The 18895-nt window shown below is 31.7% G+C and overlaps 1 protein-coding gene across 1 annotated transcript in view; it reads left to right on the forward strand.

Annotated features, from left to right (window-relative positions):
- LOC139524221 (uncharacterized) overlaps positions 1-18895 on the forward strand; it is a 46512-nt gene that overhangs the window by 25313 nt on the left and 2304 nt on the right. Inside the window, exons 6-20 of the mRNA XM_071318885.1 lie at positions 546-1070; positions 2236-2400; positions 3364-3517; positions 4142-4322; positions 4710-4805; positions 5759-6028; positions 6975-7102; positions 7624-7853; positions 8630-8768; positions 9119-9362; positions 9924-10044; positions 11272-11422; positions 12222-12334; positions 16142-16349; positions 17233-18891. Of these exons, the coding sequence (XP_071174986.1) occupies positions 546-1070; positions 2236-2400; positions 3364-3517; positions 4142-4322; positions 4710-4805; positions 5759-6028; positions 6975-7102; positions 7624-7853; positions 8630-8768; positions 9119-9362; positions 9924-10044; positions 11272-11422; positions 12222-12334; positions 16142-16349; positions 17233-17866 (3359 nt within the window). The 3' untranslated portion in view covers positions 17867-18891. The remainder of the gene's footprint in view (positions 1-545; positions 1071-2235; positions 2401-3363; positions 3518-4141; positions 4323-4709; positions 4806-5758; positions 6029-6974; positions 7103-7623; positions 7854-8629; positions 8769-9118; positions 9363-9923; positions 10045-11271; positions 11423-12221; positions 12335-16141; positions 16350-17232; positions 18892-18895) is intronic.

Genomic DNA, 18895 nt, shown 5'->3' on the forward strand with positions numbered 1-18895 from the left:
TATGATTGCCAATGAGACAACTATCCATCAGAGATTAAAGCATGAGGATGTAAACAAGTATATAAAAAAGAAGATGTGGTATGATTGCCAATGAGACAACTGTCCACAAGAGACCAAAATGACACAGACATTAACAACTATAGGTCACCGTACAGCCTTCAACAATGAGCAAAGCCCATACCGCATAGTCAGCTATAAAAGGCCCTGATAAGACAATGTAAAACAATTCAAACGAGAAAACTAATGGCCTTATTTATATAAAAAAATGAACGAAAAACAAATATGTAACACATAAACAACGACAACCACTGAACATAGGTCACATTGCGATCTTCAACCATGAGCAAAACTCCTAGTGTATAAAGGGCTATAAAAGGTCCTGTTATAACAAAAGGTGAACCAGCTAGAAAAAAAATCCTGATTTACCGGTATGCTAAAATTATAGACAAAAACAAATATGTCCCATCTTATTTGTTTTAGCCTAAAAAAAGTATGATCTTTTATATCATCATACTTAAAAGAATGTTATTTTTTTTTTTCTTCAGATTTTGATAATGGTGCTTTGATATCCCAGGTCAAAAGTCTTGGTCTTCCTGTTAATGTTGTATATATTGGTGACAATTTTAATACATTTGTACTAGACAGATTAAAGAAAAGTCTTCCCGTTCTGTTCTTTGACATTAATCCAAGTATCTTGACATCGACAGAAAATGTGACAAGAATCAATTTCCCACTGTGCCAAAAGAACTCTTTCTTTTATCCAAACAACTGTGATTTTGAAGGAAATCAATACAAAAAATTTGTATGGACAAAGATTCGCTATAGTGCACCAGAAGTTTATCATGTGATCTCAAAAATGAAATTTACTGATGAGATTTATACTCAACAGTTTATTAAACGTTATAAATATTATGGATCTACAGAAAAAGCTGCTTGTAGTTATTTAAGATATCATCAAGATGAGTGGCAAAAATGGATCCCGCCAAATTTATCCAGTAAAATCAAAGTATCGTTACTTAGTTTCTTTCCCTTATCTGGATCTAGATGGCGACAACCAGGATTAATTCAGGGTAAGTTCAAATATCAAACATTTATACTTATGTTTATATATCTAACGTAGCGGTACCCAAATTGCAACGAGTACCCAAATTGCACCTATTTAGCAAAAAAGCAGCAGAAATCTTACAAGATCTCCTAGAGACTAAACAATTTATATTTTTATGATTTGATACTATACATGTCTTTCAAAATAGGTAAATATATTTAGATATACACAAAACGTTCACAGTATATATTTATCAACAGATGAAGTGTTTTCTGAAAAAGCAAAATGTACTGAAACGTCGCCATGCGACGTCTTCAAAACGTCATCTTTTTAAAATTAGAAAATACAATATGTTTCTAGTATTCATTTCTTAAAAAAAGAAGAGTAAGCATGGACAAATATCCAATTGTTCAAAATATTTGAAAAAAATAAACAAAAGCTCTGTTATTCGACTTTTGACGATGCGAATTTAAGCATGGATGCAATTTGGGTACTCCTCATTACAGAATCATTGATGGTTTGGAGGTTAGTTCAGACCAATTTTTCTATGATTCCATATGAATAGAAAATCAAATTGGTGTACCAATATAGTAAGGAAGGATACGTCTACAAAATTAACACAAAATGGAAACTTTTGTCTTAATCATAAAAAAACGTAGTTGAAAAAACTGTCAAAATAGGTGCAATTTGGGTACCGTCACGTTATACACAATAAGTATGTCTAAACAAGTGTCACCTCTAATACAGATCCGTCCATTGGCTCACCAGTGAAGGTGATACATGGTTAAAACACATATTATATTAGAATTCATAATTACTATAAATATCAGCCCAAAAAGGTTAAACCTGCAGCAAATCTGTTGTTGAAAATATTAGCTGTTACTTGTTAATTACCGGTAAGGTTTTAGACCATTTCCAAGAAGTTTTTGAAAACAAATTCAATCTAGTTTGCAAGTTTTGATCCTAAATGTGCTTCCTCCCCTTAATTTAAATATTGTTTCTTGTGGATTTCTTTTAAAAAAAACTTGTCCTAAAAAAGGCTGAAAAATATGCCACAACTAATCTTAGGAAAGGTTTTAGGTTTTTTGAAGCTAACATAATTTATTTTACTTAAGATAAAAAAAACGGCAAGATATTTTAAGACCATACTATTAAGCTTTAAATACATTTACATTTTAATTATTTTTCAGGAGCTAAGCTTGCTCTTGACATAGTGAACCAAAATCGTCATATATTACCAAATCATGACTTAGAAATGGTTGTTGTCGATTCTCAGTGTCAGCCTGGTATAGCTTTGAAAGAATTCATTAGATATGTTGGAAAACGATCAGCTATTCCTATTGCAGGAGTTTTAGGTGAATATGATAAAGATTAAGTAAGGAGATGTGGTATGAGGGCTAATGAAACAATTATACAACAGGGGACTTCTGAATAAAGCGGATACAGACTTAGTTTGTATAAAAGACGAGAAATAATAAATGATAAAAGATTGGGAAAAGGGGGGGGGGGGGAGTGATGACAGCAATATTACAACATATACATGGTCTAAATAAATTCATAGAAAATGAACTGTATCCAACATTGTCGAAGGATATGTAATACACTGTTATTAAAAAAAAAGGGTTATTGGGAAAATATTTGCAAAAATTTCATCAAGGTGTTCATTATATCATTTTTTAACACCTACAAATAATTAGTGAAGTAATAATTATTACAAATGTTCTTGAAAGTAGAATTTTTCCTAATATGGTAGTATAAGTAAACTACCCTACTTTGTTTTTGTGAAGTTTATAACTCAGTTCAGAGGAATGGGGATATGCCTACTTTTCTTCTGACAGTCCATTCACATTTTCCCCAGGAACTACAAACCACATCTTCCTGAAATAAGGTTTTAAACTCTGATGCGTTTTCTGATCTGTTGCATAATATCTTCATCTCGGTGGCTGAGTGGTCTAAGTAGTTACTACTATAATCACTAGCCAAACAACAATGAGGTTATGAGTTCGAACCCAGCTTGTGCAGGTGCACTCGACTCCAATTTTGATTGACTAGGATTGTCAATTTTCCTATCGAATGTTGGTGGTTTTCTCCAGGCACTCCAGCTTACTCCACCAATAAAAACTGGCTGCCACAAAATAGCCTTTAAAGTGGCGTTAAAACACCAAAAATCAAAATCAAATCATTTTTATGAAACTTGAAACTATTGTATCATAAGTGAATAATGGCTCAGTCAGGAATTATTAATTCAGTATTTTTGTTTTTACATCTTGCTTATATGAATTGTTATTCGAAGGTCATTTTGAAATGTTTGTTTGCAGGTCCAGCATGTTCAGATGAAACAGAACCTATTGCTTCATTGTCCCGCCACTTTAACATGTTAACTGTTAGTTACGGTGCTGAGGCTTCATCTTTGTCAAACAGAATTAATTATCCTTTTTTCTTCCGAACTATCCCAGAAGTTAGCCATCACAAGTAAGTTTTACAAAATATTTATTATGTATAATACACATCATATATCCAAATAATTTGAAAACATTGAGTATTAGTAGTTCTATCAGAATTTTTTTTAAAAGGAATTCAGTAATAGTAACTACCCTTTTGAAAATAAGGGAGGGATATTTGTATAACATAAAATTTATACATAAGAAATGCCTACAGTAATTGATCTTAAAATAATAATGGACATGTAATGATTATGAATTTTTTCATATGAACATACATTTTAACGTATTTTGTTTTAATTAGAAATAAAGGTTAATCTAAAGTGTTACCTCTGTTTCACTCTCAAGAATAATTTTAATGTCATTTACACAAAAAAATAAAAAAAACTTCAATAATATATTTCAATATTATTAAATTTGACGCAACTGTCGTACAAGTGAGAGGTTTAGCGCTGTAAAACCAGGTTCAATCCACCATTTTCTACGTTTGAAAATGCCTATACCAAGTCAGGAATCTGACAGTTGTTATCCATTCGTTTTTGATGTTTTTTGTCATTTGGTTTTGCCATGTGATTAGGATCTTTCCCCATTTTATTTTTCTCGGAGTTCAGTATTTTTGTGATTTTACTTTTTTTTTTTTCATTATTTTGTTTAGGTTTGTATATGAGAAATTTTTCCATGCAATGAATTGGAACCAGCTAGGTGCCATGTCTGAAGGAGGCCAAGAGTTACCAGAATATCATTTAATGCTCCAGGAATATCTCCATCAGAGAGGGGTCTCTGTAATTGTTAAACATAACATCCAGGGGACACTACAAAATTCAGATGTATCAGAGGTTGGTTTTTAGCTTTTAAGAGAAGTAAGACATTCAAATATTTGTAGAGAAAGATTAACTTAATAATCAGAGAAGTTTATTAAATCCCCTTCAATGAATTGCAGTGATTCAATATGTATGTTAGTCTTTAGTTAATGCATGGTTTGAAATCAAGATTAATGTTCAGAAGTTTATGAAAAATTATGTGATTTATATTCTTTAAAAAACTGTTAGTAATTCTTGCATCTTTCTTTTTTTCATTTCAGATATAATTTATGTGATCTATATTCTTTAAAAACTGTTAACAATTCTTGCATCTTTCTTTTTTTCATTTCACATATAATTTATGTGATCTATATTTTTTAAAAACTGTTAACAATTCTTGTATCTTTCTTATTTTTATTTCAGATATTTGCTGATTTGAGGTCAAAGAATGTGAAAATAATAATAGCTGACTTTTACATGCCAGCAGCTAGAGCAGTCATGTGTGAAGCTTGGAGACAGGTTTGTACTACATCATATATTTATAAGCTTAATGTACAGACAGCAGGGGCAGATTCAGGCAGGGGTGTGGTGGGCGTGCCCCCCCCTCCCCCCTCAAATTTGCAATGCATGGGTTGTCCTTAGCTTAACAAAGTGTCTGAAGAGGTTCTAGAAGAATATCTCACTCCGCTCATCGAAAGTTTGATGTTACACAAACACTCTAGGAGTGAGGTCTATATTTTATGCTTTTGCCTAGCCTCCAGATATTATCATATACATGGTATGTTCATGTATACTGTAGTTTCAGAAAATTTGGCAATGTTGAACAAGGGCCAAAAATGGAAAAATTAATTACTGTAAATTCAGAAATTATTGCGAGGTTTTAATTATTGCGAAAAATGCGACAGAGTTGTAAACGCAATAATTTAAACTCGCATTTTGAAATATTTTATATGAATTAAACAGGATATTTCTTAAAATAGTAAAAATTTAAAGTCTAAAATGACAAAATCGCAATAATAAATACACACAATAATTTTTCTGAATTTACAGTATTACATTTTTTAGGAAAAAACAAATAAATGCTATCAAAATATGTTATATGTTAATTTTTATCTGTCCCAATTTTTAAAATGAAAAATAATAAACATTTATGAATCAACAATCATACATTCTGAATGTAGCAATTATTGACCTTTTTCAATTATGAAATAACACATCTGGTATACCACAATGTACTATAGTGGGCCTCATTGGCCGAGTGGTCTAAGTAGTTACTACTGTAATTACTAGCCAGTCAACACTGAGGTTGTGAGTTCAAACCCCACTCGTGCAGGTGCACTTGACTCCAATCTAAAATGACTATTGTCATGGAAAGTCAGTGGTTTTCTCCACCAATAAAAACTGGGGTATAAAACTAAAAAAACATAATCAATGTACTTTAAATATTTCATTTAAAATGTTTTATATTTCAGAGAATGACAAGTCGAGAGGGTTATGTTTGGTTTCTTCCTTCCTGGTACCCTAATGACTGGTGGGATGTTGATTTTTACAATAGCTCACCCAATCCAAAAGAATCACGGACCCAGGAGAATGTACCATGCTCGTCAGACATGATGAAGTATGCTACGGATGGATATTTTGTATTATCAAAGACATTCTCTGATTCAGACAACACGTTAATTGTTGGGAACATAACAGTAGGACAGTACAAACAGATGTATGCTAAACGTGTTGGAGACGCAGTAAGTCAATTGATTTTTAATTACTTTGATTTGTAAATAAATCAGACCTTTTAATTTTCTCATTTGAATTGTTTACGTCATGTAAGGGCCTTCTTAATAATTGCTTTTAGTATGAATCATTGTTGAAGGTGGTATGATGACCTATAGATGCTTACATCTACACCAGTTTGACACTTTTGAAACTATTATATACTATTGCAAACTGAAGGTTACCAGATATATATTGCATGGTCATTATACAGCCTTCTATGGCAAGCAAAGACCATTAACCCCTTAATCATTTAATTATATGGGTGTGTAAGAAAAGCATAAAAAGGTTGGAGTATAATCATTTTTTTGTGCCCCATTTATGGGCATCATGTTTTCTGGTCTGTGCGTCTGTTCATTCGTCCGTTTGTTTGTCCGTTCATCTGTCTGTCCTGCTTCAGGTTAACGTTTTTGGTCGAGGTAGTTTTTGATGAAGTTGAAGTCCAATCAACTTGAAACTTAGTACACATGTTCTTTATGATGTGATCTTTCTAATTTTAATGCCAAATAAGGGATTTTATCCCATTTCACGGTCCACTGAACATAGGAAAATGATAGTGCGGATGGGGCATCCGTGTACTGGGGACACATTCTTGTTTTTTACATTATGTTTCAATTGAATTTGAATGTGAAATAGAGAGAGAAAAAGTAGTGCAGTTTGGTAATTGTGGTATGAGATTATCTTTCATAAGGTTTTATTCTTTATCCTTTTGCATACTGTAAATTAAAAAATTACTGTGTGCATTTATTATTGCGATTTTTTCATTTAGACTAAATTGCGATTGTAATTTTTGCGGTATTTAGAAAAATCCTGTTTAACTCACATAAAAAAAAAAAAAAAAAATGCTTAAAATTAAACAATAAGACTGTCTGTGAATATGAATTCCAACTTTTCCAGCTATATAATTTTGTTTTACAGAAAGTAGCAGGGAGTGCATTTGCCAGTTATGTATATGATGCTGTGTGGGTTTATGCCTATGCTTTAGATAAACTGTTCAAAAATGAACCAGGGGCCTTGGAACTGATTCATTCCAAATCTACAGCTCAGTAAGTGAAATAAGAATTTCAATGATACACATTTCGGTAATTTTGATACATTGTTATATCAAGTGTATCATTGAAAGAGTCAAACATGTAGAATCTTTGTTCATTAACAAATAATTCAATCCATATTATAGTTTTTACAAAGGAAAAAGTTAGTTATTATTGAGATGTCTTCCCCTCTTTTCCCATGCCATTTATTTCCTCAATATTTGCATTGATATATTCTGATTTTCAGGATTCAATGGACAACACTATTATATCTTTGAAATAGTGAAAAACTGTCTATTGCTTAGTGGATTGATAATTTTATTAACTACAAATAAATGATAGAAAATATAGAAAAACTAAAATCACAAAAATACGGAACTCTGAGAAAATTCAAAACAGAAAGTCCATAATCAAATAATTATATTGTAATATAATACTTATGTTCTTACGTAAATGATTGAACAAAGATACCCTCTTTCTACATTGCTGTGCCTTTCACAGAGTATTGAAAACAAATTATTCTTTTCCATTTTAAGGAAACTAGCAGACTATGTGAACCAGACAGATTTCCATGGGGTCTCGGGACATATTAAGTTTAATGGCAGTAACCGACCAGGAACTATAAATATATTACAACACTTCCACAATGGAACAAGACTTGTAGGACAGTTTACGCCTGGTTTACATGGTGGAAAACTACAAATTGATGAAAAGAAGATACGCTGGTTAACATCACATGGTAAACGACCTTCAGATGGTCATGTAGGTAAGCAAAGCTCTAAATATTAATATTACTTTCAATTGGTTATTTTGAACAGAAGTAGCATTAAATTCATTAGATAGATAGTTTAACAATATAAAAAAGAAGATGTTGTATGACTGCCAATAAGACAACTCACCACAAGTGACCAAATGACACAGAAATTAACAAATATAGGGTACTGTATGGCCTTCAACATAGTCAGCTTTAATGGTCTCAAAATGAAAAATGTAAAACATTTCAAACGAGAAAGAATAACAGCCTAATTAATGTACAATATAAGGAACGAAAAACAAATATGTTATACAACAACAAACAACAACCACTGAATAACAGGCTCCTGCCTTGGGACAGGCACATACTGTTTGTTTATCAAGTTCCTTCACTCAAGCATTTCGGAATGATTTACCGTTATCAAGTTAAAACTTTCAAGTTGAAGGAAGCTAGTGTTTGTCTGTTTATATTCAATTTACACAATATGAGTTTGTTCTGTGTGAAGTCTTAAACAAGTTATGATTAATTAAAGGAATACATTGTTGATATGTATTTATAATGTGTTTAAGATCCAAAATAATCTGCCAAATATTAGCAAGGAGAAAAAAAATACCATTCAAACAGTAATGACTTTAATTTGTTTTCTCAAATTTACCTAGTCTCAACATTATTTTATACTGGAACTGGAGATAATCTTCCTGACAGCCAACTGTTCTACAATAGACTAGATACATGCCTACAGTCTCAACAAGTTTTTAAAACAAAATGATAATTATTACTTTTTGTAGATGTTGAAGAATGTGTAATAGAAACATTCCGCAGAGCTTTTGGCGTAACGTGTGAGATGGCTATAGTTATCGCTAATGTCATTGGCTTTGGTGTCTTCCTTATTTTGGTTGTATTGGTGCTAGTTTTTATAAAATTCAGGTAATTTGATTTTCTCTTAAGCTTTCATGATGAAAGAAATAGATGTTTATGTGTTAGTATGCATGAATTATCTTCCTTTGTAAAGATGTTTATCTGTAGTTTCATATGTATTGTTTCTCTGCTTTAATTATTTTTGTCTGTGCAGCAATACATTCTGAACAAGCAGTCTAAAAGTTAAAGCATACTCATATTTATACTTTGAAAAGGTTTATCAAAAAAATACATAAGATAATTGTATATTAATTGAACAATTCTACAAAGCTGAGATCAGATTGGTTATGAGTTTTGAATTTTACATTGTAAATGAATAAATTAATCAATGATTCATATTTGGAATATATTTATTTTAGATATGATGCCAAAATGAGAAAAACACATGAAAGAATGAAAGAATTAGGTTTGCTCTCTCCCGACATGTCTCCATGTTTATCATTGGATGAATGGGAGATGGCGAGAGACAAAGTTGTTTTGAACAGGAAATTGGGAGAAGGAGCGTTTGGAACAGTATTTGGCGGAGAAGCATTCCTTGATGGTCGTCTATGGGTGGCTGTAGCAGTTAAAGCATTAAAAATTGGAGCTAGAGTTGATGAAAAGGTTTGTTATATGATTCAATCTTGACAGTGATTTATTGAGTACAATTGGCTAAAGACAGTCACTTTAGATTTTCCCCTGACAGTTTAACACTGTAAAATTCCTTCTGCAGAAGGAAGTCTCCGGTGTTTTTCATTTACATATTTTGAAGGATAACAAGAATGTATGCAGAAAGGTCTAAAATTAAAAAAATGTTGCTTTTTTTAAAGGATGCTTCTTACACTCTAACATCTTGTTTAAATACATTAGGGAAAACTTTTGTTAGGCTTTAACCATCAACAATTTGGCTTTGAGTTAATCTATAATTATGACGAGATACTCCATTTCAGAATGAGATGCTGAGTCGTAATAAGTAAACAATTTCTACATCTGAACAGCCATTTCCTGTTTGCTGACTGTTTGAAATTTAAACAGCACTCATTGTACAAGCAAAATTTTGTAATAACTTGTATGACTTCAATGAAAGGAAATGATTAGTTCTACTTAAGAATATTTACATGTTATACTAATGCATACAGTGAGGCAGAAGTAGACCTGATTATTACAAGATTTTTAATATTTCAGATTGATTTCCTAAGTGAGGCAGATATTATGAAGAGATTTAAACATCCTAACATTGTACAGTTACTAGGTGTGTGTACCAGAGGAGAACCTGTCTATGCTGTTATGGAGTACCATCTGCATGGTATGTTACAAACACAAATTTTCTATTTTCTATATAGATATATCAGTCATGATTTGTATGCAATATGTCTTCCTATATGGTATAAATTTGAGATAAAAAATTCAATGACTGCACAATAATTTTTATGTCCCATTTATTATGCCCCATTTATGGGCGTTATTTTTTCTGGTCTGTGCGTCTATTCGTCCATCTGTTTAAAGTTTTGGTTAAAGTTTTTGGTCCAATCAACTTGAAACTTATAATATTAGTACACATGTTCCCTATGGTTTGATCTTTCTAATTTTAATGCCAAATTAGAGATTTTCCCCAATTTTCACGGTCCATTAAACATAGAAAATGATAGTGCGGATGGAGCATCTGTGTACTTGGGACACATTCTTGTTAGTTATGTATACCTTCTAACTTACACAACGTAGACTAGAACTACACTTTTTTTAAATATTGTCCTTATAGCACAATTTAGATGTTAGAAATAGAACAAAAATATGATTTTGGACTATTCCCAAGGGAGACAACTGCATGCCTTTACAAAGTCTGCAACAGTAGATTTAAACGTTATCACAGTGGCATCCCAATTCTTCTTAAAAATAAACTAGAATCATGCAGTGTAAAAAAAAAGAGAAACAGTTATAAGTTCATGATCAGTACAGCATGACAAAAATATGATTTTGGACTATTCCCAAGACTATTCCTGACGATATCGGGATTTAGGTATTTAGTCGGATCTTAACACGTACTTGTGATTTGTTTAACACCGGTTTTGATAAAAATAACCGAAGAAATGTCTTATAAAAAAATATAAAAAAATGACACTATTTGTAGAGAAAAAAATCGTGAAGGCAAAATTGTTGCATAAATTGAAAATCTTGAAAATGATGTAATTCCATATCTGTTGATGACCTATACATATATTGACAGCGTTATAAATATTTTGATATGAGCGTCACTGATGAGTCTTATGAAGACGAAACGTGCGTCTGGCGTACTAAATTATAATCCTGGTACCTTTGATTACTATTTATAAAATATAAGGAACTAATAATTCATATCAGTTTGGAAATTATGTCAAAATTCCACTAAGAAAAACAGCCTTCTTATTGTCTGTCATAAACCAAAAAAGAAATATATCATTATTTTTTTTCAATTTGAATTACAATTACAGACTTGCTGCATTATCATATTTGATTGAAGACAATTTTCACATTTTGAAATACTTTCTTGTTGCAGGTGATTTGAAAACCTATTTATTGTCACGTAGGAATTTAGTAGGAAGTGATTGCAAAGAGGCCTTTGATATCAGTTCTGAAAGACTGACCCAAATGGCATTGGATGTAGCCAGTGGTCTCAAATATATGCATGACTTGAAATATGTACATAGGTAAGATCTGTAATAATGAATCATATTTATGACATAGCCATCTTTTTATGTCGCCTTGACATAGTCAAAAAGTTAAATTTCGGTAATAACAAAAAGGTGACAGATATCTCTATGTCAGCAGTTTATTTTATAAAGAACATCAACTATTTCTTTAATATTATTGTATCAAGTACACTTACTCTATCCAGTTTTTTTTGGGGTTAAACTGCATTTGTCTAATGACAGCATGTTTGATGTGTTGTCAAGTTTGTGAGCAGATATAGATCCTTGATTTTGAAGAGGGGGGGGGGGGGGGGGGGAAGGACTAATAATAATGACAATTTTAGGAGTGGGAAATGTAAACAGCCTTTACATTAACCATGTAAATTTTTCCATAAGGGGCAGCCTGGCTAGCCCTTAAATCCATCTCTAGTGAGTTCAATTGATGGCGACTTTAAAAGTTGTGGTATACAAATTTCTTATTATTTGAGGTGAATTAAGCCAATTGCTCTTGAATTTTTATGGTTCAAAGAAAGTATAAATAGATGAATGTAAGGCTGTTTTATCATCAGGGAGTCTTCAGTTTTTATGAGTAAATTGATTTCGATTTTACTTGAGCTATTTTTTAAATATCAGGCCTTAAATTCATAAAACTTCACTGAGCAATAGTAATTTCAATGCTTAATAAACATTTCATTTGGTTTCGGTAGAAATGAAATTGAACTTCTCAGAAAATTACATTTAAAACACTTGTGTGAGCTTGCATGACTATGTATGAAAGGTTATTTATAAATGCAGTCTTGTACTTTGTATTTTACAGAGATCTAGCTTGCAGGAACTGCTTGGTTCATTCCAACCTAACAGTAAAGATAGGAGATTTTGGAATGACTAGACCAATTATAGAATCTGATTATTATAGATTTACTAAGAAAGGTAAGGAATGTGATACTAGTGGACAATTCAATATCAGTTACTGTAAACAAACTGATTTATTTTCATGACTTATTGTGAGTAAAAACATTTAGGGAATATAAATCTTCGCGAACATATTAAACTTGTTTCTTTCCTTATTTAATTATGTCAAGTAAATTTAAATATCATGAAATTTAATCACTCCAAAATGGTCTAGAAAGGACTTCTGACAGAATAAGGTATCTGTGAAAATAAGTTGGTTTACAGTATATCTTTATGTTAAGAACTGACATTACCTCTTTTTTGTCTTTAGCTCACCTGGCCTAAAAGGCCATGTGAGCTTTTCTCATCACTTGGCGTCCGTCGTCGTCGTCGTCGTCTGTCGTCGTTAACAATTTTTCAAACATCTTCTCCTCTGAAACTACTGAATGGATTTGAATGAAACTTAACATGATTGTTCCTTAGTATATCCTGCACAAAATGTGCGCTTCGATTTTTGATCCGTCAAAAAACATGGCCGCCGTTACTTAAAATAGAACATAGGGGTCAAATGCAGTTTTTGGCTTATATCTCAAAAACGAAAGCATTTAGAGCAAATCTGACATGGGGTAAAAATGTTCATTAGGTCAAGATCTATCAGCCCTAAAATTTTCAGATGAATCAAACAAACCATTGTTGGGTTGCTGCCACTTAATTGGTAATTTTAAGGAAATTTTGCAGTTTTTGGTCATTATCTTGAATATTATTATAGATAAAGATAAACTGTAAACAGCAAAAAAGATCAGCAAAGTAAGATCTACAAATAAGTTAATATGACCAAAATTGTCAATTGACCCCTTAAGGGGTTATTGTCCTTTAATGACAATTTTTCACAATTTGTTCATCATATTTGCTAACTTTAAAAAATCTTCTCCTCTGAAACTACTGTATGGATTTGGTTAAAACTTAGCATGGTTGTTCCTTAGATTATCCTGCACAAAGTGTGTGCTTTGATTTTTGATCCGTCAAAAAACATGGCCGCCGTTACTTAAAATAGAACATAGGGGTCAAATGCAGTTTTTGGCTTATATCTCAAAAACGAAAGCATTAAGAGCAAATCTGACATGGAGTAAAAATGTTCATTAGGTCAATATCTATCAGCCCTGAAATTTTCAGATGAATCAAACATCCAATTGTTGGGTTGCTGCCACTTAATTGGTAATTTTAAGGAAATTTTGCAGTTTTTGGTCATTATCTTGAATATTATTATAGATAAAGATAAACTGTAAACAGCAAAAAAGATCAGCAAAGTAAGATCTACAAATAAGTTAATATGACCAAAATTGTCAATTGACCCCTTACGGGGTTATTGTCCTTTAATGACAATTTTTCACAATTTGTTCATCATATTTGCTAACTTTAAAAATATCTTCTCCTCTGAAACTACTGAATGGATTTGGTTAAAACTTAGCATGGTTGTTCCTTAGATTATCCTGCACAAAGTGTGTGCTTTGATTTTTGATCCGTCAAAAAACATGGCCGCCGTTACTTAAAATAGAACATAGGGGTCAAATGCAGTTTTTGGCTTATATCTCAAAAACGAAAGCATTAAGAGCAAATCTGACATGGAGTAAAAATGTTCATTAGGTCAATATCTATCAGCCCTGAAATTTTCAGATGAATCAAACATCCAATTGTTGGGTTGCTGCCACTTAATTGGTAATTTTAAGGAAATTTTGCAGTTTTTGGTCATTATCTTGAATATTATTATAGATAAAGATAAACTGTAAACAGCAAATATGATCAGCAAAGTAAGATCTACAAATAAGTCAATTTGACCAAAATTGTCAATTGACCTCTTTAGGAGTTATTGCCCTTTAAAGACTTTTTTCACAATTTGTTCATCATGTTGACTTACTTTAAAAAATCTTCTCTTATGAAACTGCTGTATCAATTTCAGCCAAACTTAGGCTAAATGAGTTTCAGAGTTTTAGAGTATCTAGTATAAATTTTATATTTCATTTCCTTGTATGTCAAGAAACATAGCTCCTATGGCTAAAATAGAACATAGGAGAAAATGATTTTTTTTTGCTTTTGAAGAAAATAGGAAGATTCAAAGAACATTTAAATAAATTGAAAAGCCAAAATAATCATTGATGAGAGATTAAACCAAAACAATTCAGGTGAGCGATTCAGGCTCTTGAGAGCCTCTTGTTTTAAATAGTAAGAAGATGGGTATTATCAGATACTGTATGGTGGGTTATTTTTCGTGGGGTGTAAATTTTTGCTTATTTTCACCAAATTTTAGAACCAAATCCCCAAAATAAATTCTTTCAATTTAAAAGTAGACATGCAAAGGTATTGATAAAAGTTTTGAATCCGCCTAAATATTTTGTATACTTTATTCAATAAAAATTACGAAATCTTACACCTGTGAAAATAACCTGCTACAAGGTACTTGTAATCGATGAACATAATCTGTTTTTAGCACACCTGGCCTAAAAGGCCATGTGAGCTTTTCTCATCACTTGGCGTCCGTCGTCGTCGTCGTCGTCGTCGTCGTCGACGACGTCGTCGTCGTTAACAATTTTTCAAACATCTTCTCCTCTGAAACTACTGAATGGATTTGAATGAAACTTAAAATGATTGTTCCTTAGATTATCCTGCACAAAGTGTGTGCTTCGATTTTTGATCCGTCAAAAAACATGGCCGCCGTTACTTAAAATAGAACATAGGGGTCAAATGCAGTTTTTGGCTTATATCTCAAAAACGGAAGCATTTAGAGCAAATCTGACAGGGGTAAAAATGTTCATTAGGTCAAGATCTATCAGCCCAGAAATTTTCAGATGAATCAAACAAACCATTGTTGGGTTGCTGCCACTTAATTGGTAATTTTAAGGAAATTTTGCAGTTTTTGGTCATTATCTTGAATATTATTATAGATGAAGATAAACTGTAAACAGCAAAAATGATCAGCAAAGTAAGATCTACAAATAGGTTAATATGACCAAAATTGTCAATTGACCCCTTAAGGGGTAAAAGTCCTTTAATGACAATTTTTCACAATTTGTTCATCATATTTGCTAACTTTAAAAAATCTTCTCCTCTGAAACTACTGAATGGATTTGGATGAAACTTAGCATGATAGTTCCTTAGATTATCCTGCACAAAGTGTGTGCTTCGATTTTTGATCCGTCAAAAAACATGGCCGCCCTTACTTTAAATAGAACATAGGGGTAAGTTTTTGTGTTTTGGTCTGTTTTTCTTATACTATATGCAATAGGTCTACTAAAATTGGTGTATAGAATGATTGTAAGGTGTACATGTCTAGCTGACAGGTGTCATCTAACCTTGACCTCATTTTCATAATTCAGTGGTCAAAGTTAACTTTTTTAGTTTTGGTCTATTTTTTTAATACTTTATGCATTAGGTCAACTATATTTGGTGTATGAAAATATTTTATGATCTATATGTCGGTTACGCAGGTTTTATTTGAACTTGACCTCATTTTCACAGTCCATTGCTAAGTTTTAAGTGTTTGTGTTTTGGTCTCATTTTCTTTATTTATAAACAGTAAGTCATATATATTTGTAATATTGAAGAATTGTTAGCTGTACATGTTTGCCTGGCATGGTTCAATATGTTCAATAAGGCATTGTTTACCAGGTGAGCGATTCAGGCTCTTGAGAGCCTCTTGTTTAATTAAAATGTTGATTTCTGTACATAAAAAAAATGTGCATGCTTAAAGTTTGTGCTTGTCATTGTTTATATGGTATTTGATCACAGAACATATAACAGTCTAGATTACACTTATTTTTAGAATAATATTAGCCTCTCTTTGTTATTTAGGTATGTTACCTGTCAGATGGATGTCACCAGAAAGTTTATGGGATGGACTGTTTACTTCAAAGTCTGACATTTGGAGCTATGGAGTATTGTTGTATGAGATTGTCACATTTGGTAGTTTTCCATACCAAGGTCTTACTAATAACCAAGTTATAGAATATGTGAAGAATCAAAACAGACTTATATTACCAGGAAATTGTCCTGAAGATATGTAAGTTTATATCACTTCATTCCAATTCCTTTTTGTCTTCATTGATCTTTTTGTTGTTATTTAATTTTCCAAACGTAAAGGGGTTACTAATTATAATGTATTAAGCCATTGTATGCTAAATGGTTGTTAATCAAGCAAAAAAGAAGAAAAAAAATGCCATTGTCACTTTAAATACTTTGCCTTTATTGCAAGATGTCCTCGAGATCTTCTGAAGGATTTGAAATAGTCTTTTTTATGCCCCATTTATGGGCATTATGTTTCTGGTCTGCAATCGTCCGTCTGTCCCGCTTCAGGTTAAAGTATTTGGTAAAGGTAGTTTTTGATTAAGTTGAAGTCCAATCAACTTGAAACTAAGTATACATGTTCCTTATGATATGATCTTTTTAATTTAAATGCCAAATTAGAGTTTTTACCCCATTTTCACTGTCCACTGAACACAGAAAATGATAATGCGGATGAGGCATCCATGTACTTGGAACACATTCTTGTTTAACTTTTTTTATGGAGATCTAAAACTCGCAGTACATCGTATATATTGGTATAAGTTTCATCGACTTACAGTTGCTGGATTATATTTGTTAGATATACTCTTTATTTTTATTTATGCAGTAAAACTCTGATCAGAAACTAAAAAAATACTTATAAATGTACACATGTTAGAATAACCTATGTCCAACTGACAACAAACTCTGAACAGAGAATTCATTGGGACATGTCTGTAAAAAATTATAACTGTTTTGAATGTCATTTTACCTGGTTCTCAAATTTTCATTTGCTACATATACAATGAATTCCATTGCACACATTAAAAAAAAAAGTATATCATATCTTAATAAAAAAAAAAAAGGTATTTTAATCAATATTTTTCTTCTTCCTATTTCAGATACAGATTCATATATAATTGTTTGGCATCAGAATCAAAGGATCGTCTGGACTTAATAGATATCATTAGGTTTCTGAAAGCCAACCCTTCATTTTTGGAGCCATGTCTAGATGCTCCAACAAACAGTGTTTATCTTGCTGACGATCTAGACCCGATAGAATTTAAATCAACGTCTTGTCACTCAACAATGACCAAATCACATTCCACGAATTTTTTGAATTTTTTCAACCGTCTGTCTCAAAGTTCTCAGGATGCAAAACGTTTGAGTGGCACAAGTCAAAGTATAAAGTTGTTGACACCTACAAAAACATTGGTCAAACCTGCATTCAGTCCCTCAAGTCCTCCGGGACGACAAAGAAGTAACAGCATTGGAACGCCACAGACTCTTCAAAAAGACAAATATAATAATGATCATTATGAAGTCCCAGACATTAGTCCTACAGGATCCATCTCAAATAAATCCCATCGCCATTCACATGAAATCCCCTCATCATTTTCACAATGTCTTCCATTACTTACGTCAAGTGAGAAAGGAGATCGCGGAGACGAGACCAGTGATTATTTTAGCGACAATTCAAAAGAGCTTTGTCAAAATTTAACCTTTGAAATGTGTCAGACTATTACCTCTGTATGATCTCGTACTTTTTATGTGGTCAATAGATTTTGTCAGTTTTTGTCAAAATGTGATTTTATGTACCGAGTAAATAAAAGTTGAGCAGCATCTATTTTAATGAAAAGTAACCTTGAAGTTTTAACATGCCACATCTCTTTTAATACAGAAAACAAATAATTTGATTTGCTAACTTTTTTATTTTATTTTAATTGCAGTTTTTGTCAATTGAAAACTGCAGCTTATCCTTTAAATTCTTTGTTACAAGAATACTTTTATTGTTTCATTTTGAGGTCAAGTTAATTTTGACATTATATTACAGTATTTCTTTTTTATTTTTACTTTGTTTTTTTATTATCCTGGATGCCAGAGCAGTGTTACAGAAAAAAAAACCAGTATGACAGTTCTAAAATAAACAATACTTTAAGAATATTAAATCCTAAGGGATCATCTGTAACTTTATTTTTCAAAAATATTTCAAAGAATTTTAAAAAGGAACATGCCAGTTCTAAACTTTAACATTAACTATATCTTGGTGGAAATAATTAGATCCTTATTATCATTAGCAATGACAAACTTTATCTGTTAAATTCAGCATGTGCCATACATGAGTATTTTTATTTATTCATTCAACAAATTATTTTGAAGTAATAAGATAGATGGTCTAAAAGTTATGAAATTTTAATAGTGGATCACTTAAGAAATATATAAGTTATTTGAGGTTTTCTGATGCTGTTCTTGTCTGTTCATTAAGAAATATTATGTAAATTTATAACAACAAAAAAAAACCACTTAGTGAAGGTGCTTTTTATTTTTTTAAATTTTGAAGCTTCCACATACTTTAATTCATGCTTTCCAAAGAATTATTGAGATGTCACTCGTGTCTTATGTAGACGTCATGTGTACAAAATTTTAAAAATTTATTGTGTTTCTTTTAACTATGTTGCTGATACACGTGTGTATAATTTTAACCTTTGTAAGGTAGTATCATTTGTATGATGCAGTTATACACATAACTTTTGTTGAAGGACTAATCTTATACAAAAAGTGCTT

Source organism: Mytilus edulis, chromosome 5 (genome assembly GCF_963676685.1).
Source record: "Mytilus edulis chromosome 5, xbMytEdul2.2, whole genome shotgun sequence".
In the NCBI taxonomy this organism is placed as follows: domain Eukaryota; kingdom Metazoa; phylum Mollusca; class Bivalvia; order Mytilida; family Mytilidae; genus Mytilus; species Mytilus edulis.